The 23661-nt window shown below is 38.8% G+C and overlaps 1 protein-coding gene across 1 annotated transcript in view; it reads left to right on the forward strand.

The window, feature by feature from the left end:
• Positions 1 to 23661, forward strand: part of cdin1 (CDAN1 interacting nuclease 1) — a 60982-nt gene that overhangs the window by 26037 nt on the left and 11284 nt on the right. Inside the window, exons 7-10 of the mRNA XM_017032872.2 lie at positions 86 to 164; positions 1863 to 1930; positions 3729 to 3794; positions 4262 to 4367. Of these exons, the coding sequence (XP_016888361.1) occupies positions 86 to 164; positions 1863 to 1930; positions 3729 to 3794; positions 4262 to 4367 (319 nt within the window). The remainder of the gene's footprint in view (positions 1 to 85; positions 165 to 1862; positions 1931 to 3728; positions 3795 to 4261; positions 4368 to 23661) is intronic.

Genomic DNA, 23661 nt, shown 5'->3' on the forward strand with positions numbered 1-23661 from the left:
CTGTCCAGCCTTTCCTGCCCTCCTCCCCACCCCCTCCCTCCCCCCCGCCCTCACTCAACCAACCACCCACCTTTTTTTTTCACACGCCATAATATTTCTTCCCCCTCTTTTCAGTGCACAATAAATGACTGCTGTTATGGACCGCTGGTAGACTGCATCAAACAGTATCCTATGCCATAAAATTTTAAGCCTGAAATTGACGAGGAGCTATTGAAGGGGATGAGATGTGTCTGGCTCCACCTGACATAAAAGTTCTGCTTCACAGAGGAAGTGTTTCATTCCACCTGCCATCCCGCTTATCAACGATACCGAGGGCTGGAAGGTGATGGAGGAAAGAAAAAAAGAAAAAAAAGAGCAGAGGGTAGACTGATCTAAATGCATCGTCATGTGCATGTGGTGGATCAGAGCCAATGTTCTGTGATATAAGTAAAGGAAATGGGCATTCATATGCCTCATGTGTTCTGTTTGCCGTTTTGATCAACCTCATATTGATATTTGATGTATTTAGTTCCTCGTGTTTCAGCCTATTATAGTTCAGGTTGACGACCCATTTACAATGTTGCAACATTTTTATTAATTGACGATTAAGCCTAATAACTAAATCTGTAGTCCTGACAAACATTAATGAAGGTGTTTTAAAGCAAGATGCAGAGAATTTGGAATAATGTTTGTTTGGGTTTTTTTTTTTTTTTTAGGCAAATGACAAAGAAAGAACCTTAATTAACTGTGATTTGTAAACGTTAGTTAAGCTGCTAATTGAGGAATATTCCAAACTATCACTTTGTGTGACCCATTAGTCTTACTCTGGTTTTATCTTTTTTTTTTCTTTTTTTTTTTGTTACAATTGATTGTTATTTTGTCTCTTTTTCAGGCTCACTTTATTGTCTTAAATAAGATATTGTACCACATGTCCAAGTATATATAGTTCATATTTTCCTTTAAGTACATGGGTACCTACAGGGTGCGGTCTGTGTTGGTACTGTGTTGTTCTGTTCATGACCACTGAACCTTGTCCCTCTTTTGTCAAATCCAAGTCAGAGTTCATCTTCACCGCCCTACTGCTAGTTTTCAAAGACCTCCAGCTACACTTGAGAGGAACAGCTCTCGGCTGTTCTGTGCCAGTCCTGAAACATATTAATTAGAAACCATTTTGATTGATTAGTGCATTTTAGAGTACAATACCCTAAGAACCTTTTTTCCTTTAGGTAAGCAGGTTTTGCATACCATATCAAGCCTTTTTGAGACATCAAGCACGGTGCATATTGATGCAAAATGGCATTTATTCTAAAAGCATTCCTTTTTTTCCTTGACGATTTTAGAGGAATGAGCAGAGCAGCTACTTCAGGCTTTCTACGCATTTTGCCAAATTGGCATATGTTTCCTTTCCCTCATTTCCGTAATGCACTATGGAGATTTGTTGTGAAAGCTGATGAGGGTCGACCTGAAAACTTTATAGATTGGCACAAATGCATGGTACAGGAAAACACATTGAGTGGGGAAGCAAAGAGCTGTTGTTAAAGGGAAAATCAGTCTGTTTTGACATGTTGTGTTGATGTTCAGGATGAGTACCTTCACGGGGAAAATGTGAGAACATTTGGTCCAGTCATGAGTAAATCGATCAATTTGTCCTAATTTTTTTTTTCGGGGGGGGTTGTAGTACATTTTCTTACTGAGCTGTGCCACAACCTAAAGTGAAACAACATATTTACATTTGTTTTGTTTACTTTCCAGAGAAAAAAAAAACATTATCAATAGGAGCTTGTGTAATTTTGTGCTTTTTAGAACTTTAAATCAAAAAAATGGTTTTGAACTGTTTTTTGTTCCTCTACTGTACTTGGGAATCCTTGACTCTACATTCTCAGTGCTATTGGCCAGGAACATGAGGTGCTGCTCCGTGATAAGCTGAAGGAGAGGAACCTTTCCTATTTAGGTAAGGCAGATGTTGGTCTGTATTATTTTGGCTCTCACTGATGCAGATGATGTTATCTTTTATTGATTTGAACCCAGTAGCTGTTATCAAATACTCTAAGAGTAAGTTGTACGTGTTCCAGCTTGCAATGAATAGTTAAAGAATTAAAGCTTGCAGGGAAGTTGTTAATATTTCATTAGCTGGAATGTTTGTGTTGAGGTGTTATTTTTCAGTGGAAAACAATTTGGTTTTACCTAAAAACACAAAAATACGTCGTTAAGGAGATTTCATCAGTTAGCTGTTGACGGATATGCACTGCACCAACCAATTTGAAGTATTGTTGCCAATACCAAAACCTGGATTTAAAGTATTGTTGCCAATACCAAAACCTGGTACTTTGTATGTGTGTGCTCCAGGAACCAGCATTAGCCTACATTAATGTACTGGGACTGTTCCTTAGGCTAAACAATGGACTAGTCACACAAAAAAGTATCTTGACCAATAGACGAAGGGAAATTTCCAGGCACTAAATGTTTGCCACATCTGACAACAAGATCAAAGGACACATCTGCAGGTTCAGGAACTATAGCTGAGCTAGTTGAATTGTTAGCAGAAACTATTTAGTTCTTTGACTATGGTTGCTACCACTGAAAGTCGCAGCAACTATAGAATAAAACTATTGCTCATATGTGGTGGGGAGACAAAGCAACTATGAAGATGAAATTATTGCTCATATATGGTGGGGAGACAAAATAATAGCTTTCAGTCAACTTTGGTTTTTCTATGAGAACATTGCCTTCTTCCAAAAATATCAAGGCAGCCCCCACACTCATTTAGACCATCAACATGGTCGTCATCATCATCCCATAGGTCAGATGAGTGATGGAGGACAAAAGTCATTCCCCGTATCATTAAGACCATATCATTTATATGGACCTGAAATGCTGACCTTTCTGCAGGGCTGTACAGAGGACCATTTTAAAACAGTCAGAGTTCGGGGGCCACAAGAGCCCGTGCCGCAAACCCACCCCATCTGACAAATGGATTGGAAATAAGCTACCCAAAAGCAGGGATGGGCCATTAATTTTAATCAAAAGGTGATGTAAAAAGGTGATCAGATCCACATGACGGTGTCAGCAGTCCAGAATGAGTGAATGGAAGTTCTCATTCAAACACACACACACACACACACATTACCCCACCCAGGATGCTCTGCCTCAAGCCTCTGGCAGCCTTGCTGACCTCACTCTGCTCTTTCTCCATCCTTGGCTGATGCTCACCTCCTCAGCACTACTGACACCTCCACCCTCCATCTCTCCTCAATTCCCTTCCATGCCCCATTAGTTGAGCTTGGCTAGAGACGAAGAGGCAGACCCCTGTAACTGAATGACCTGGTCAGCCTGAGATTTAATGGAGAAATCAGGTGTTGTAGGGATAATGGCCAAGCCACGCCGGGAGTCAAGGACAATGGTTGCAGCGTTTATAGGCTGGGGTCAGGCTTCCAGAGACTTTAATGCCCATCCTTGGCCTTTTGCTATATATTTTATAAATCCCTGCCAAGCTGCAAACTAGAGAGCAGTTTTCTGACTGGTAACTGAACTTCATATTTGTGTGTGATGGAAGCAGTAGCGAATGGTTTTATGGTATGTTTATTAATTAAAATTAATATATAAAGTCGTTGGTCTTTATTAAACTGGTGTAAATGTGATTGTGGTGACTATGTTTATTAATTAATATTAATATATAAAGTCTTTGGTCTTTATTAAACTGGTGTAAATGTGTAAAAATGTGTAAAATTCACCTTTGTTTTTTCCTGTAGATGAAAACCAACTGAGGACTATGGGGTACGACAAAACACCTGATATCATCCTGGAGGTTCCAATTGGTCAGTATTTGAATTGTAAAATTTCTTTCATTTTTGTGGACTGTAGTAAACCCTGATCCCATTCCGCTACAATATTCTACAACATTTGAATTAGCAAAATATTAAAAGAAAACTTTGTGGTTCAACAGGGACTGATTTGTACCATTTTGTTTGAACCTGAAACCTTGCTTTAGGAAGGAAAAATCATGGGTTCCAGACCATTCTTTTTTGTCTTTTTTGCTTAAAATATTGTAACAAGCGCAGTGCAACATGAACCAGTACACAACTAACAATGCAGTGGTAGTTTCTGTGATTATTTGTGAGCTCAAAAAACTATGATGCTGCCATTTCACAGTTACTTTAAAAGAAAACTGCAAAAAACTGCTGGAATTGCTTGCGAGCTAAATGATGCTGCCATTTCACAGTTACTATAAAGAAAAACTGCTGGAATTGCTTGCGAGCTAATGTCTGTTTTCGTCCGTGAGAAGCTGTGGAGGGACATATCGTACACTGGATCGAGAGCAAAGCTTCATTTGGGGACGACCACAGCCATCGCACATATCTGAATGAGCAGTTCTGGAGCTACTGGAACAGGTAAATGTTTGCCTATTACTGTATCTCCTCTTTATCTTTGTCATCAGTAATACACTGTTAGCCTTAGCTAAAAAGAATAATACTTACAGGTACTACTTTCCCCATTTTGCATTTTGTTCATGCCATCTCTTTATGACCCAAAACCCATCAAATATTAAAATGTAACTGATGTTTCAATATGACAACATCAACCACTTCCTCGCTGCGGTCGGCCACACTAACCGCTGACTTCTCTCTAGTACACGTACACATCACATCCCACTACTTCCTCATCCTTCTCTGTCACTGGAGCCGGTTACAATTAGCCAGGAAGACAAATTGTGTTCTAAAGAACATGTTGTGTTTAAAAACAGATGGGAAACAGGTTGATTAAGCCAGGGCACTCGTTGTCATTAAGTTCTCTGAACAACTGTCTAGTTTGTTTTTGAAGTATTGAAGAGAATATTACCTATTACCCATTTCACACCAAATACTCAAGTATATAGGGCTGCACCTCCTTTCTGAAAAGTACGCAGTTAGAAGCCTGTGGATGTCATTAAGTGTCCTCTGGATGGAATGAACTCGCCCACAAGTCAAACTCCAACTGTTTGTTGTCACTAAAAATTAGTACCAACGAGTATCATTACTGAAATAGTTCAGTTTGTTTCTGAGGTCATTTGAAAAGTGACAGTTGTGCTGTATTTAAGGAAAATAGCCAACATGTTGGTCAGTGTTATTCTGGTCCCCAAAGGCATAAGGATTCTGAACGTAGCCCACACGGACGGCATTTCCACCACAGTCCTGACAGATCAGCCATGATGGCAGGCTGACATGTTGTGACACGGTGAGAAAGGTCTCAAACCTCAGACCTTGTCACAAGCTTTCTTTCTCTGTCACTTCCTTTAGCTTTTCTGATGTTTCTGGTGCCATACAGCACCTGGTCCAGATCAGGTTTCCCGACCCAACAAGACCATAACAGTAAAGAGAAGTGATTTTCCATAAATTGCTAAGGGGCCAAGTACCAAAGAACAACCACAATGACTGAAGGGCCTGACAAGAAACCAAGTAAAACTGCATCAAGGAATCAATACGTGGAAGATTGGAATCCATTTTTTACCTTTTTTGTAGCGCATGGCTTCTGCGGGTTTAGTTACTTGGAAAAAAATCATTATCAGAAAACTTGGTCAAATGTCAAGAAAGATTTGTTGACAAAATGTTTGCCATTGAGTTGCTGAAGCTGAGTAATTTATAGTAAAAAAGGAGACAAACAACTCGTATAAAAGTATTAAAGGCTACAACTACCCACGAATGCTAGTAGTGGTGAGAAAAAGGTTGATTCTCAGGTTAAACTATGAGGTCAGAAGGTCAAAGTCATAATCAGTAATGTGTTTAATTTTGAAATGGCTTTCATCTAGAAGTTTCTTTTGGACATCAGGAACCAATAGCCTCTCAGGTGTGAGTTTAAAAAGGGGTCAGTCCGACAGTTTATGAAACATTGAATGGCTCAAAAGAGTCGACTGGTTGCAAAAAGTTCAAGAACCAGAATCATTTATTTCTGTAAATCAGGAAAATCATTCTCATTCGCGCAGTCTCACAGTTGATCAGAATATCAAAATACTTACTATTTGATTGGATGGTTAGAGTAACTCAAGGCCTTACATGTTTTCTCTTGGGTGTCTTTACTAATGCTCAACCGCTTGGCCTTGTCCGTGTGTATGACAAGCTTCTGACAAAGTATATACTGTCATGTCAGCCGGCAGCCTGCTCAGATAAACACTGTCATATCAAAAGAAAAGGAAGAAAAAAAAAACAACCTCACTCCCCTCACAGCCTACCTTTTCTAGCACCCCTGTCATTGTTAATTGACGTTATTTCCAAGTTGTCAAATTGTGCTTCATCTTTCACTCCTTCCATTTTTCAACAGATGCACAAAAGTGCATTCGCATATGATATTTGTATGTGTTTGCAGATTGGTTTGCACTGTGTGGTCCCAAATATTTAAACTAATGTAGCAACAAAGGAAAAGAGAGTGATGGGATGACATCACTCCGCCTTCACTTCTCATTAGTTGGATTTTAGTTTATGACATAAGCCCTGAAGGCCCCATGTTTAGGGTGTTTGTCCTTTTGCTCAAACTTGCGCTTGATTCCGCCGCTTGACTCCAAACCTTCCAGTCCTCGTCTTGTGACCGCCCTTGGACTTGAGCACGGCGGTGTTTGTAATTACTTCATCGCCTTGATTGACGTATGCAGTGATTTGCTTATTTTTCATGAATTCCTTCTTTGCTTTAACTCAGCAGCCTCTCTCCCTATTGCTTGTGTTAATTGTTCCCGCTTTGCCCTCAGGCACTTGCGGTGTGAGCTATGGGGACGTGTTTTTTTTTTTTTTTTGGTAGATGTGGATGGGGAAGAACATAACTAATTCTCTCTCTGAAGCGCTCATCAACTGCATTCATCATCTAAACAATAGTCTTGCCAACAGACTAACCCCATAATGAACCCCTCTTCAGTGGAGTGAGGGGTAATGACGCTTCACCTACTATGCTCCGGAGGAAGAAAGGGGGGGAAAAAAAAAGGGAAAAGGAGAGAAAAACGGTCTTCTGCAGCCGAATCAAACGCTGCGTTCAGGCCGAGTGCTTGGATGAGATGGCGGAGCAGCAGCTCTTGGTGTCTCGCAGCCATCAATCTTACGGGTGGCATTCCAGAGCCAGCGAGGCCTCTGCTCTGACGGATGTTCAGATAATTGAGTTATCCATCTTGCCCAACTATCAGAGTTGCATAAAAATTATTCACCTGCTGGTGAATATTAAACACATAATGAGCCTCTTGTGTGTTTTAGTAGAAGTGGGTAAGGTTAAACACAGCATGTAATGAAATATGGACTCTTGTGTGGCACCACCTTAACTGCCCCGTTTTGATTATGGCCTGCCTGAATCAATTATGGTTGGCAAAGTTCTCCCATAACTCTCCTCATATCAGCTTAACTTCTGCCGTGTAATGGTCTGATTCATTGAGCTTATCACACATAAAAATCCAGATAATCATGGCCATATGTTGACTGCTCACTTCTCATCTTTCACCTAAATGGTTGATTAGCAGAGAATTTGGAGACACTCTCAGGGACATCTCACATTGTTTATTCCATAAGTCAGATGATATTAAACAAAAAATTAATTAGATAAATTAATAGGTAATTAATATACCTGTTAAAAAACAATTTATTACACATTATTGGCTCTTACTTCTCTCACATATATCATAATCAAGTATTGTTCAGTAAAGTGAGTTTACCATCTGGTTATAACATTTACTACAAATGTACTCAAATTAAAATATAACAACTTATCACTGGTACTCTTTTTGGTAATTAAGAGTCAATTGGCCGTCTACTTCTCCATTCTTTTTTTGCAGGAACCATTAGTAGAATATGATGAATGACATGCATTAAAATGTTCTTATAAATCTAATGTTGTAAATGTTTTATTTTTTTTAGCAAAATAAGCCATTAAATTAAGCAAAATTGAATTTCTACACCTGGATACCATAGCTCTGAGCACCCGAAGCAAAATCTGGCTGTACACCTCTGACAACATAGTGATAAAACTTTTATAGTACTGTTCAGGATAGTATCTTCTACCTGTTCCTTCTTCTAGAAAACATCTTTATCACCCGCCAAACGTTCGGGGAAAAAAAAAAAAAGAAATATTTCATGAGCTAGCATCACTGGAAATCTTCACACCTCGTGGCGTAACTAGGGGCCAAACAAACAAATGAGCTCTTATCTTCATATGGTTCTTTGCTTTATTTATAATAAATGCTGCATTCTTGTATATCCTTTCCAAACCTACGTAAAAAATACATATAAAGCTGAAACTATGACTACCAATTAGGTCTGCGTTACGCTGCAGGAAAAGGCACAACAAATACAGAGTTAAATAATAATTAGACTCAGAATGCAATTCTGTTATTGTCACCCACATCACTGCCCCCCCCCACCCCCACCCCCAATCAACACAACGGACGGCCTTTGTAGAAACGAGCATGAATGCCAGCATGCACCCTCCTCCCCTTTCCCCAGCAAATCAACTGTGAGATTCGTAAACTGCAAATGTGTCAGAGTTGAAAATGTTAGCGTTCTTAATGGAGGCTTGAAAAGGTTAGCGCTGATAAAAAGCTGCCAGCTGTCCACAAAAAAATGATTTATGGCAATATAATGGGACAGTATGGCTCATTTCTCCCTCATTTGAAAAGAGGGGGTTAAGACTCGGGCTTCTGCTGTTATACATCATCCAGCTTGACCACTTGGAAATTTGTCGGGACTCGAATGCACACAAAGGCATTATTTCTCATTTAGCTCTTCTGTTTAAATCATTCGGAAAGCATTTCCTGTTGTAATGTAGTTAATTCAAATCCTTCTTTAATTAGCAGCAGGAGATTTCTCTGCTCCAGCAGAGCATATTGATCTTCATTTAAATCTGTGTTTGTGCGAACGATATCAGTGCTTATCCCTCCTTTTAACATTCTTTTTGACAAACATAATGGAAGCAAAACTACAATTAATGAGGAAGTCATTCTGAAGACTCCTTTGTGCCGTTGCTAAACCGCTTATCTGCTCACTGACACACGGGCTAATGAATAGACAGAAATGTGATTTATGTGATGTTTTACGTCAGATGACACAGCTGCAATTAGACATCTTGACTTCTTTGTGAACTTTTTTTTCCAATTATATCCAGCACTTGTGTGCCATGAGTTGTACTCCTGAAATTGCCTGCTAATTCTCCTAAACACTTTCTGAGCCGTCAACCCCTGCATGACATGAAATTAATTTTTTCGACTTTTGTTATTGTACATTTTTAATAGACGTGTCCATCATTTTTGTTGAACTTTCCAAAGAAGTGAGAAATATTTAATTACTAGAATAAAATGACAAGACAAGTTCAGGGGTCGTTGAATTATTTTCCTATATCTTCAGCTTTAAAGGATTCTTCTTAGCTTTTGATGAGCTGATAGTTTTTCTTTATTCACGTGACTTGTTAGATTTCACATTTGCTCATATGTAAAAATAATAAATAAATAATAACGTAAAAGAAGAATTCACCTGAGGTGAAAGACGTCACCGATGCAAATTCTCTGTATGCTGATGATACTGTGATTTTAAGCTAAGGGTTGGGTTATTCAGCCTGTCTGTTGATTACAGCTAGTGTTGTGGTAAAGATTTCATCAGGATGTTACACGGTTTAGAACAATCCTCGTGTTTAAAATCAATGCCCTGAAACTGGATTTTCACACATTCACACAATGAGTTGAATTAGTGCCTCCATAAAAAATATATTTTTTATTAAAATTATCGCTATCTTTTGAAGACAAGATTGTTGTTGCTGCTGGATTTATGTCACTGTCGAACCAGAATAACAGTATTGTGCAGATTACTTGGGGTATTTTACAGGGTCCCTCAACTGGTCATCATAAAACACTTTGATATTTATATTTTGAATTATTTGTCCAAAGAAAACTACATTTCATGTCAGTACTAAACTGGCAGGTGTTTGCTTCAGGCTGGCTGCTCTATTGGAGTTATCTGCAGAACGACCTAAAAAACAATGGACGTGTTCGCAGGCATTTTAAATGCATTCCAAAACATCTGGTTGCAGATGTTCCTGTCTAACTGGGGCTACATACTAGTAATTATTATGATTTAAACGCATACCGTAACCATTTAGTTTTTGTTGGTCTAATGTTGTATAAACCTGCTCAAACGTATTCATATTCCAGGCTGGTTTGACCAGTACAGCCATATATTTTTAATGTCACAAAACTTTTTGCGGAGTTAAATGTTCAATTAAATGTCTCTTTCTAATATTAAAAATAAAGCTGAATTATTGCCTGCGCTGCCAAAGCATAAGTGTCTCTGATGTTGCCTTCCTCCTATTTATAGTTATGGATACCCCATGCTGTGCAGGAACGTGGCCTCTTTTATTGTTTCCTTTGTTATGACATCCTTTCATTGAATATTCCACAGCTAGAAAAAAAAAAAAAAAAAGCTCCGTACAATGTTGGCTCCTTTAGGGCTTCAAACGTGTTTGTTTTAGGGGCACCTCAGCACACAGGAGTGCAGGGTCGGCCCCCAAAGCACTAGCAGCTTGTAATATTAATGGTAAATGACAACCTGGTTCTGATGCTTCAAGGATTTCATGGTTTTAAGGATGCACATTTGGTTGCATTGTTGGAGGGTTTAAGGCGTCTGGAGTGTAATCCCTGCTCTCAGGTCTGCAGCAGTCTTAGGATTTAGCTCTGGTTAAGCCTCCGTGTGCGGTGTTTATTTTAAAAGGGTTTGTATTTGTGCAGTATCCAAATTTGTCATTTAACACCGTGCATTAGAGCAGCTGCTCCGGGAACGAAATAAAAAGTGAAATAGGGAGCCGGCGTGTCTTCCCTACAAATTCATGTTTTGTCTTGAAGCCTTTTTGAAACCTTTTGCACACATTTGCACTTTTTCTCCCTCCACCCTCTCCAACACTGACTTTCTCAGGGGCATTGTCAAAAAAAAGGCACAGAGAGCACTAGACAAGGATTGGAAAGACTTTTAAAAAACTCAATCCAACCAGAGAAAATTACGATGGCTGCTTGGCCTCGAAGGGCTTGCAGGTCTGCGATAGGCAGAGTGTGTAAAGTTGAAGTAAAAATGTTCTAACAAAATCGAGTCGTACATGTACACCTACTCCTTGATAGTTTCACATCTGCAGAAAGTTAGGAGATAAATGTTTTGGCACACAAATTCCTGCACTTGTATTTGACGAATCTCCCAGGAAGGGTAAAAGTAAATTGAATAGTGTTTTATATCCAATACTTTCTTGGAATTTTTTGCCTCATGTATTAAATTTAAGTATTAAATTTCATTCACCTTCACAGCTGCTTCAAAAGCATCTGGATGTTTCCCCTGGTAAGAGGCTTAATTGCATTTTAACCCCTCTGCTGAAGGCCAGAGAAGGCCAGGAGTCACCGTAGGAAGTTCTTCCAAGGTCTTTGTAGAACATTGAGACATGAATTGTGTGGCCTGTCACAAAGGGGTGATTGAAGGCTCTGTAAAATAACTTATTTTTACTGAACACAAAAAAAAAAAGTCCAACCCAATGAGAACATTCTATGTCTCTGACACGGCTTTGTGTACAAATGTCCTAAGAAAAGGATCTTTTGTTTCTTAGTCCGTTACATGGATGGAAAATAAATTGTGTTTTGAGTTGTGCCTGGGAAATGCCCAGTGTTTAACAGCTTTTGAAAATGGATTACGATTTCTGTGGTTTTGTTATGTTTTGCAGGCATTGTTGAAACTTATTTTAAAAGAAAAAAAAATTCCCCTTTGATTCATATCAGTTTTCCTTCACAGGCTATAAATTTAGTTTATCTCGGCTTTATTTGTACATTGGTCAATGATATCCTGTGTATTTTTGATAAACACTATATTATTTCCCTTGCACTAAAAATAAATACAATATCTTTATAAATGACAGGGAGGAAAGCAATGCGTCATATTTCTGGCGTTGTGTTTAAAGTGCAGTTTTGTGTGGACCAGATAATGTGCTGGGGCTCTGGCTCTGTGGAGGCCCATCCGTCAGCGTGTGGAGCTGGTGGCCTGTGATAAGTAGTTCCGTATAGATAAACGTACAGAAGAGTGCTTTTTATAGGTGCAGTGTCCCTGACATAACCTTGTTTTCTTTATACCACCCAGGCTTATTTTCCTTCTTTCCACCGATTTCATCATTTTGTGAGACTCATGATTTTTTTTTTTTTTTTTGCACCTCTGGATGGCTTCATCTTCCTTTCTCAAAGGATTTACAAGGTCACTATAAATTGAAGAAAAAGTAATTATGTCTTTAAAAAAGGAAAACGGATGGACAGGGACTCGGTGATGGCTACAGTTTTGTTTCGCTCATTGATCAAAGACGGATGTACTTTATCACAAAGATGAGCAGGAAGCAGAAAAAAAAAAGAATTTAAAAATATTTGTTGCCAACTTGTTTCCCAACAGAGGAAACAAGGTTAAGTCTAAAGGTCAGAGGTCGACCTCGCCGCTTTTGATTATCAGATATCAGCTCTGTATGTTTGGACAATTCAAACAAAAAGCACTTACTCCCTATGATTGTGCCTCCACTTATCATCATAAAAGAAACGGTGGCCCCACCCACCCTCAGAGTACTTATACTCATGACCCGGTCCACTGCTTTTAACTCGATCAAGAACTTTATACAGAGTTACTATATACATATATATATTTATATAATACATATTTATATACATATGTATCAATATGTATCTATACAGTATACATATACATGTACGTATACATACACATATATACACACATATAAACATATACATATATACATGCTGCCATTCTGTTTTTGATTCATGCTTTACTAAGTGTTTTTTTTTACTATTATTATTATTATTATTTAACTCTGTACCAGAATTTGACTTTTGTGTTTTCACCTCATGACCTCATCTGTCTCCTCAGATAATGTTGATGCGTGGTTTGAATTGTTTGTTTCACTATGTAAAACCCATATCTGATAGTACCTCAGCAGTCACTTTGATCGATCTACTATAAGTAATGTAATTAAAGCACCAGATGAAAGGTATTTCTTTAGGTTTTTTTGTGAACTTTGCTTTAGATTTCAGTATTAATTCACTTCAGCGCATTGTTGCCAAAAACAGTGAAAGAGATACAAAGCACATCTGAGTCTTTTCTTACCGGCCTGGCATTTGTTAAAAAGCTTCATCACAACCTTCTCCCCCCTCATCTCTGTTCCCAGGCAGCGCTCTCCCATCTCTGGTTTGAGTTTCACGTCTCTCGACGGTCTGATTGCCTGATAGCTTAAACATCTCTGCTTGCCTGTCCCTTAGTGGGAGTGTGTAATCAAAGACACATGAGGAGCCCGTGTCCAAGTGCTGACCTTTTGATTTTGCTCATCAATTCTCCGAGTTAATGTACAAGAGCTATCAGGTCAAGGGATTTGTCTCTGCAGGCTATGTCAGGTCTATAAATTGTGAGGAAAAATGCTTTTTGGCAAAAGTGTCCTATTAAAACACTCCTGCGAGCAAACGTGTGCTCGGAGTAACGGCTTCACTGTCACTTGATGTGATGATGCAAAAAGTGCTTTTCACGATCTCAAGTTCAAATCCGACCGCCAATGCTGTTGGGTTCCATCATAAAGGTAGTAACCTCGAACTTGTCATGCCCGATCCTTTTAGTTTAGATTGATTGGCGATAGCAGAATGATAACAGGGAGGAGCATCCACAGAAATATAGTCATGTTCTTCAGGGGAACCTGACATATCTTATGGCACAGTTCACCGTGTTAAACCCCAGATTCGGACTCTTTAAAGGCGTCTTTGTAGTTCAAGTGAAAATCCAAATATTTTGTAATGGCTCTTGAAGGTTACGAGCGAAAGGCCAGGAAAAAAAGGCCACTTGTAGCGTGGCCCCAGGTAAAAGTTGCCACTTCAGTTTTACAGCAGCTGCAGCTCAGATTTGTCTGCTCCACTCTCTGCACACCTGACACTTCACGTTTGTTGGAGGGAATGTGAAAACCTAACACTTTGTGATCTCCTACTTTAATGTATTGTGACTATTGTTTGTCAGCTGTACACGCAAAGAAAAGCTAACGACAATTTTACTATTTTGATTAAAGTTATATATTTTTAATGTTTGTCCAGGTAGGACATTTTTTATTACATTTTTTAATAATTTTTTATCAATGGTCTTTTTAATTTTTTTAATGACCCGTTGTTTCCTTTTATGTTGATTTTAGTTGAATTTTCTTATTGGACTGTGTGACTGATTTAAAGCAAAGGAATTTGGAAATCAAGACATTATAACTTTGATACTTTGTCATTATGTAATCCAGAGGCCAGTTTTATCGCTTCAGGAGAAATTTTGACATTTGGTATATCTGAAATTAGTTTAGATTTAGGACGATTAAATCCCAAACCAACCAGTTAATGTAAGTGACTCTGAGGTCGTGTTGGAGTCAATATTGACAAATACTGCACCTAGTATTTAGGCCTTTTTTCCACTTTTTTTTTTTTTTCAAAAAACAAACTATTTCACAGTTTCTTAGGCAATTATCATTTAATCTATTTATGCATTTTTTTTTGTATATTCAGCAGTTTAACTTTGTTAAATCTGATCTTTGTCTGTTAAAACTATTTTTGTGGTTTTATTTAAAATGGAGTTGAATTATTTGGACAATAATGCTACAACATTAGGCTTTCAGTCATAGGATCAGACTGAAACTGGAAACTGTGAACGACTCTCTTTTTTCCCTATTGACTAATCACTGTTTTTTGTTTTAGTTTTTTTTCTCTAAGTTTTATCCCCGAGTTCGTGGGAAACTCATGCCGAGGTTACCTGTGCTCCTTCAAAGCAATGGAAAAAAACGAAATTAGAACCAGAGAAAATGTTTTTGCAGTTTGTTGAAACATTACTAACCTTGTCAAATGTCATTTTGAATGAAAAAGAAAACTATATTAATTGCGGTTCCTGAGGCCGGGCTTTTCTAACTGTGACTCCTGCAGAATGGGGGTCAGCTAATTGCAACATTTCGAGTCACGTTTGCTCGCCCTTCTCCATTTTGATGCGACAGGCTGGAAGCATGCGTTGCTCTCTTGCCGAGCTCTCTTGTGTCTCATTCTTCGACGCACACCCACACACACTTCATCACACACACACACACAGTCATATGAGGAGCTACTGAGAGGTCTCGGAGTTCTCAGTGCTGTAATCTTCATAAAGTCTTGGCTTCTACTTCCTGTCAGCCGTTCTCTCAACTTTAACTCCTGACCCCTGCCTGAATGCTTCACAGGAGGTTTGGACGGTCGACACAGACATTACACTGCTAAAGCTCCAGGATGTTATTCACACTTTTTTGAATTTTATGGGCACTTTAAGTCTATGAAGAGTAAACAGAGTACATCTGTCCCTGACTTTAGATTTAAACTACAGCAATTAGAGTTCAAATAAATGGTTAGCCTCCGAAAAATATGAATTTCTTTATAAGATTAAGTAAAGTCACTTGTATTAGTAAAGCAAAGAAACCCCACAATACACTTTATCTCTATGGGCTTAAGATACAGTTTTTGACGCATTTATTTGACAAAGCTTGAATTAGATTTTTTAAACAAAATTAAAAGTGAAACCTGTTAAGTATTTACTATAAACCTGCCCTAAAGTGTGTGAAAAAACTGAGGTCTAATGATGGAAAAGAAACAAAAACAAACAACTTGACAACTTGATTTTGGGTCGAATAAAGTCACAACAGTCTTGCACTTGAATAAACTACAAAGGAAAAAAAAAAACAAGAAAATCTACATGTCTGCTGATGAGACAACTCCGAGAGGAAAACCAGGAGAAAGAGGTCACAGAGCAAAATAGAATAGAATACTGTTCAAATTATCCCAATCATACTGAGAAATGATAAATCATCAGAATGACGTGACATGAATCCCAAAAAGGTCTCCACAGACCAGGAGCTACAGGTGGACACCAGAGACACATGGACTGTGACACCTGATTTTTTTTTTGTGTAAAATCATTTTGATTCAATCGTAAACGTGACACCTTTTTGTAAAATCATTTTGATTCAATCGTAAAAAAGTAAACAAAGTTTCCTGACTGGGTACAGAGATAATTCCTGCAAAACTCCTCCTGTGTAAAAAACTCCCAGGTCTACGTAGGGGCTGATAGTTCTGTCTTCAAAGTTGTCCAAACCATTTGCAGCAGGTCATTTTCTAAACAGAATGTCTTTAGTTCCCATAATTACTATTGTAACAGCAGCGGGTGGAGGTGGGGTGAGGGGGGGGTGAGGGGGGAGTGGGGGGCGGGCATTCACTTGTTATTGCGGTGGGACAGGGGGGGAGTGGAGGGTGGGTATACATTGTAAATTATGTTTGACAAGGGGGGGTTAGTGGTTTTGTCGTAGCTTGTCTTTGGTTATTACTCATACTTCCTCCTGCCATAGATAAGGTCTTCTGGTGAACATACCAAGGTGAGCGCTGTTGCAGGGCCGTTATCGCCGGCATTGATTTAGGGCAAGAACCCAGTGACAGAGGTCATTGTGCAGTGAAGCCATTCATCATTCAAGTTTGATTTCTTCTCAGACCCGTCTCCAGGTTGTTTACTTGCTGCACACGGGCCGTTAGAGGGTTGGACGGCTGGGTGGTGTTGTGTGGACAATGTGTTGAGGTTCCTTTAAGCTCCGTTGTGTTTTTGCAGGTAGAAACAACCATGCACTGACACTATGGTAAACGTTCAGAAAAAGTCACTACACTGGGCTGAAAATGCGGTGACATTGAAATGTCGACTTCTTCGTTTTTATCGTTTTCTTAAGGAAAAAGACGTTGATATTGTTTGCTACATGTCAACACGTTGGGAAATGAATCTCTCCAAGCTTTGCTGTAAAGGTCACAGAGGTCACGCATCATATAAGCGTCTTTAGTTAGCAGTTCAACTTGTTGAAGGGAAGTGCAAGAAAACTAAGCAGCAGCTGCGTGCAAGGCTGAGTGCAAAAATCTTCCAATAATTCAATGACAATTTGTGTTAGCACAAAAGTGCAAATAATTTAGGCCTCTCTTAATAGTTAATCTGTCATATAATAAATATTTCTCTGCATATAGTTGAATGTATCCTAAATGCAATAGCTTAGAAATCACCTCGTAAAGTGTGTTTGCCTGACTGTCCTGCCTGCGGTCCAGAATCTGACGAGCGACTGTTAACCTGATTTCTAAAAATTGTTACTATATATATATATATAGTGGCGCTTTGGTGTGAATGAAACAATGAAAGTGAATGAAACAAGTCAATGTTTGTTGTCTGAAGGACATGTCTCTATCAAGACAACATAAACCAACGACGTGAAACTAATTTAAACTGATGCCCAGTTTTGGGTTTTTGTTTTGGGTTTTTTTATAAAAAATTTCCCTAATTAATAGAATAATGTTACAGAAATAACCAATAGTTTTCTTTGTCCTTTTGCCTAAAAACAGTTCTGGAGATTTCTAAAGAGAACTTCTCTTTTCATTTTTGGGAGATTTACTTATTTTTTCTGCACACAGTGTTCGTCTGAGTTCAACATTCTTTATCTTAAAGGCGAAGGCACATTTACCTATAAAACACCTTGATGTCTGAGCCGCTGAGCCCCAAAAGAGGAGCTGTTTACCTCTCTGTCAACAGATTATTTTACCTCCTACTTGTTTACTCACTAACTCACTTACATGTGTCCAAACCCAGACGTTTACTAAGTGTTTATTGTGATTCTTCCCCCCCGTCCCCATCTTTAAATTCAAGGTAAGACGGAAACTGTGGCAAATAAATTTACTCTCATAAACACAGGAGATGAGTGTGTCTCCCTTTCTGCCGTGGAGGTTTTTTTCCCTTTTTTTAAAAAATGTCTCAGGATGAGTATTTATTACTGTTAATGTTGTTCATGGCTTTCATGACTAGACTTGTAAATTTTGGCTTCAAAGTTGTATTTATTCTGGCATCAGTCTGGGGGACCTCAGTGTTTTCAAATATGCACTGAGTCACAGAACTGATTTGTCATTAAGATTATATATTGCATTTTTTCACAGCTTTCTGTGAAGTGAAAAAAAAAGAACTGTAAGCAGTGAGAGTTTCTGTGTGTAAAAGGTTATAAACTGAGTCCGGAGGGAGAAGAACTCCGGTGGAATCTGGAAGTCTGTTTGGATTTGTTGAAACAGTGAGTGTGAAAGGTGGTGATGCTCACTGCAGCCTTCAACAGGATAAACTTAAGAAGCTAATTACACCTCAGTCTGTAATCAAACTCATGTCAGGTTGTCTCAGAAACCTGGATTTGTACGGTGGATTTCAGTTCAACGCAGGGGCAGCTTAAACATTTTATGGTTCTCTCCTCAAATTAAACTTTTTTTTTTTTCGTCTCCCACAATCCGCTGTAAAATGTGTCATATCCTATTACACAAATTTGGACATGGTAAATTAGCAGGAAGAGCGCTGCTAACGCTATGAATATGTTGCCTTTTTTGTGCTGTGTGCTGAGGGTTTTCTAGGGTTGAGGATGGCGGGGGGGGGGGTCTCTAACTCTGACAGGTTGCCTTGAATTTTCCCCCCTTCTTTGGAGGATGATGCGTTTTTGCAATTCAAATATTTCTGCGAGTTCCCTCTCTCCATTGCAAAGCTAGCTTTGAAGCGGAAGAGTTCTATCAGGACCAATGACAGTGTGAGCGTGCAGCGTGATAGTGCAGGAGGCAGCGCCGGACTATTTCTAACTGCATATTTAAATAGCCAGGAAATCCAAAATCAAACATGCATGCAAATGACGGCGTGGCTCGCATGCTGATATTTTTTTACGATTTGGTAGAATACGTAATCGGGCGCTGTGCAGAGAGTGTGTGTGTGCACAGCTAAAACCACATTCATCTGAATCACTTTCCTGATCTCCATCAGAACAAATTGTTTTGATGTGAAATGCTTGGGTTTTGCAGATTCACTTCAGATCCAAGTGTCGTTGACTTTTTTCTTTTTTTTTTGTGACCCAGAAATCCCTGCTGTTTGATTCTGAATTATTCTCCATTGTGTAAAATGGAAAAGACTGCAGCTGCATATACACCTCTCCTGTCCGTCTTTATGTTAAGTGACAAAGCTTCTTTGCATATTAATGAGGAGCTGAGATGTTTTATCACAAGCTTATGTACAGTCTGTGGGTGTTTAAAAACAAAAACAAATACTGTGCGCCTGTGGCTTTTTATACGCTGAGACAAAGCTCCTTAAATAAGACGGAGGAGCCTTTCAGTCATTAGAGATGTACATAAACCTGCACGTTGTTTGTTGTCTTTTTATTGATTTACGCAGGGTTTATACGACTGCCCGGAAATTTGAAAAACAAGTATTTGTTTTGATGTCAATTTTCTAAATATTATTTTATGTCACTGGGTGTCGAGGTGAATATAGTCACCGCAGATACGACCACAAAGCCAAAGAGTTCATAGTTTGCCAAATGAATAAAAAAAGAACATCCAGAAATAACCTGTTCAGTGCCTTAAATAAAAAGTATTCACATTTAATCTCCAAATATAGCTGTAACACAGCCATAAAATAAAGAAACAATTTTAAATAATATTACTTACAATAATAAATACTTAGTACTACTTAATAACTGACAAGAGTGAGTTAAATTGCTAAGTATTAGAAATGGCATAGAAGTTTAAATAAATAAAATTCATAATAAAATCCATTAAAACAAAATTTCACCTAAAACTTGCAAAAAAAAAAAAAAAATCAGTAAAATAAATTTTTAATAATCATTAGCACTTAAAATAGCTTAAAAAAAAGCCAAAACAGTCAATGCTAACGACAAATAAATTTTTTAATAATCATTAGCACTTAAAAAAAAGCCGAAACAGTCAATGCTAACGACAAATAAATCAACATCCATCCACAGGATGTAACAGCAGCTTTACTATGGTCAGTACATTAGGGATAAACGATCCAGACACAGTGGATAAAAGGGGCAAAAATTAAAGTTTCCACTTGGTTGCCCTGCCTTTCATACTGCCTGCTTGGAGCTGAATGTAAACACATGCACTTAAATAAATGCAGGATCAAAACAGAAACCACAAAGACTCAGATTTCACCGTGCTCCAGTCGGAGTGTGACATCCTTCTTTTCACCGTTATAACATTTAATCTCGATAAAGAAAACAGTTGTTGTTGCTGCGCTGAATTTAAAAGTCTTTAGTACAGTTTTTTTTTTTAAGGTATAGTAGATCCAGTATAGAATAAATAATTGGGCCGTCATTTGTATGTGAAGCCTTTGCTCTCCGCACCCTATAATTCAAACCTCTTCCCCCTTTCTTTCCTTCGCCACATTTTTCCTCTTCTCTTTTTTTCTCTAAACAGCAATTAATCTCATTTTTAGTCCAATTTCCAGCCTTCTGCTGGAGTCGGAGCGAGTCCCCTGTTTTGTTCCTATTTGGCTTGGTTCCTCTGCATAGTCATTAAGGACCCAATTAATGTCACCCTTTAGCTGAAGAGTGCTCATTTTTATTGGGGAGCTGACAGTCACCGCCATGAGTGCCGCAGTGTAATATGCATTAATTGCCCCGTAACACTGGTAATTACCAGTTCTTCAAGCCTCTCAGTAAACTGTCATGCCCAGACACGACTGCTTTGAAATAGATTACTCATTAGGGGGACCTGCCCTGTTTTCCAATAGGGTCTCGCTGGGTTGGCATAAGAAAGAAAAGGAAGAAAAAAATGTGGTGCTTGAACAAATAGTTGCCAAAAGCAATTTCCTATTACAACTTCCCAGCGACGGCTTTCCTCTCCCTCACCTTCCTCCTATTTTTCATCGCTTGCCATTCTAGCCTTCACTGAGGAAAGATCGGATAAAGAATTTGAGGTCCATCGCAGATATTTGCCCAGAGCAGTTGGTTTTTGTTTCCATGTCTCAGAATGACTTTTTGAATGAAAACATGACTTGAAAACTTTCAAGATAGAACGTGTCATGTTGTCATGTTCTATTTAAAATGTTTTATTGGTTAAATAAAATCCCTCTGCCAGAAAAGTTGGCTCGGTGATTTAGTTGAACATGAATTCACAGTTGTTTACATTGTCAGATTCAACCACTGGGATGAATTTAGAATTTGCAGCTTGTGATGTATTGTGTACAAGTTGGAATAGAGAAAAAATGACCAACGATGAAGCTACGGGCATTCTGGGAGTATTTTAGTGTTACATGAACTCGGTTTTTACCATTTTGACTTAAGGGCAAAAAGTACAAACATCTACTAAATTAATTTGAGTGTTGGATTCAAACTGACCTGCAGCCATGACACATGAAGCCACGTGGATTCAAATGGAGATTTAGAGATGTTTGCTCTCTTCAGTCTGACATCTGTTCCCTGGAATCTCATTGGTTCCCATCTTAATTTTAATGACCTGCCTGTGGTCAAGATCTGCCTTCTATTGTCAATGTATGTATATATATATACATATATTATTATTATTTATATTTTAGATGTGCAAATTGTAAAAAAATAAATAAATAATGCTGAATTAAAGGCTGATTGCCAGGTTTGCAGACTGGGAAACAGATATTTTCCGTTAAATTACTTTTTCTTTTTTTTTTTTTCTTGGGAGGGAACACACTTCAGTGTTTGAAAACTAGTTTTAACCAGATTTAACATGGTAGAGTTCATGAACTCATGACACAATCCATGGTCTCGTTCAAATACTGAGGCCAACTTTGCTGAGGTCTTGGGTTTCATTTCCAAACACCAGCTTTTGTTCGTCATCTTTCTTAAATGTGTCATGAGTCGATCGGCAAAACAATATAAACTATTAAAAAACTATTATTAAACTAAGTTTTCTTACTGAAGGTATTTTTTGCCAATTCACTTAATGTCAAACTAATAATATTTGGCTGCTAGTTAAAATCCCTAATTTTGTTTGTTTTTTTTTTCCCTATAAATAATGTTAAAGTACATTTCAAAATGTAATATTTTTTGCACATTTTCTTAGTGTACCCACTTTTGTTGTAATCTTATCTCTAGTCAAGTTTTTAACTTATGTGAATGAGTTGATTCTACCTCAAAAACTGATGTCGACTTAACCAGTGTCATGGCTTCCAGTTTGAAAACTTCAGCCATTACACGTTACTAAAATGTATCTCGTTTCCCTGGGGTGAAAAACACAACCCAACATAAATTGATAGTGAGTCCCTGCAGTAGTATTTAAAGACAAAGAGCTGATGATGTAATGTGGGTGTCACCGCTGCTCTGCGATAAGATATTATGAAGGCGAGAGCAAATCAAACAGTGTTAGTTATCGCACATCACAGCCGCACAGAGGTGTTGACCTATTTAGTCACGCAAGAGAAAATATTTAGATTTGGCCACAGTTTTTGTAAACGCTCCAGGAGTTCAGTGGAACCATTATTCTCTGGTCCCTGTTCTTTAGTTCTCATCTTTTTTTCAGAAGTACTTTTCTGTCATTACCCATTTACCATAGCAAGGACATAAACTGAAAGTGAAGACCAGGAAAAACCCTTCTCTCTCACACACACACACACACCCCACATCTCTGCCTTTGTTTTATCTCCCTTATAGCACCTGCTTTAGACAATCTGCTCCCGCTCACCACAAATGAATTTTGTCACAGCCTTTCAGATTCTCATCCGGTGACGCGCTAATGAAAGGAGATGGTACAATTTAAAGTGACCAGGTAGCAGCCAGCGGCTCACAGCTGAGAGCAAAGGCTGGGCTGAGGGTTAGAGGTGTGTGTGTGTGTTTGGGGGGGGGGAGGGCAAGTCAAGACAAGTCAACCATCCACTGATTTATCCATTACCCTTCCCATTAATACCCCGCAGACCTGGTCATCTGGTGCGTGCACGCCGGTGTGTGTGTGTGTGTGTATTCATCTGTTTGTGTTGGTCACACACTTTTGGAATTGTTTATGACAGGCCTAATTGGACTAATTGAAGACATTAAGATTACCTGTCAGCTGTGTGTATCCACACTCCCTGATCTGCCTGACAACTGCTGACAAGTGAGGGACCCCGTAGCATCCGTCATGATGGAGCGTTCCCGGGTCGTAATAGGGACGACGGGGGCCGCTTTAACTTGGCGTGGACAGCCTTAGCTGTAAGTGAGAAACGGGAGGGTCTCCTCATGACCACACTAATGGAGTCCCCCATGGCAGCGTGACTGAGCAGCAGTTTGAGTGGAAGAGTTAAAGAGGTTTTAGAGGAAAAGGTGCTGGAGGTGATGGTCCTCAAACCTGGGCTGACTGAAGAGGAACACCAGAACATCTGTCTCTGTGTGTGTGTGTGTGTGTGTGTGTGTTTGTAGATTCACCGCCTTCTTATATTTTATTTTATTGTTGGATAGGATAGAACGATATACTTTATACGATTTAATTTCTGGATTTCTTAGAGCTTCAACAGTTTCCATGTTTCTCTATGAGGTCGTTGTTCTTTGGGTTAGTTGGTGCTCCATTATTTTTGTCAACATCAGGTCTGACGATTCAGGTTTGGTTTCACCTGAGCAACTTTTCTGAAGTCTCGTCCTACGAGATGGTTAAAGGTTTGATATTTAAAAGAAATAAAAATAAATTACAAATGAGACAAAACGACTTGATCAATTCTCTGTGGGAACTTCACTTGTTAAAACAAGATATAAACTAAAAGAAAAATGAATAAAAACACATGAGGAAGTCAATGAAGACTAACGGGAAACCAGAGGCAGATGAAGTCGTGTTGGCGTAGACTGTAGTTCCTGCTG

Source organism: Cynoglossus semilaevis, chromosome 1 (assembly GCF_000523025.1).
Source record: "Cynoglossus semilaevis isolate Cse_v1.0 chromosome 1, Cse_v1.0, whole genome shotgun sequence".
Taxonomy (NCBI): Eukaryota; Metazoa; Chordata; class Actinopteri; order Pleuronectiformes; family Cynoglossidae; genus Cynoglossus; species Cynoglossus semilaevis.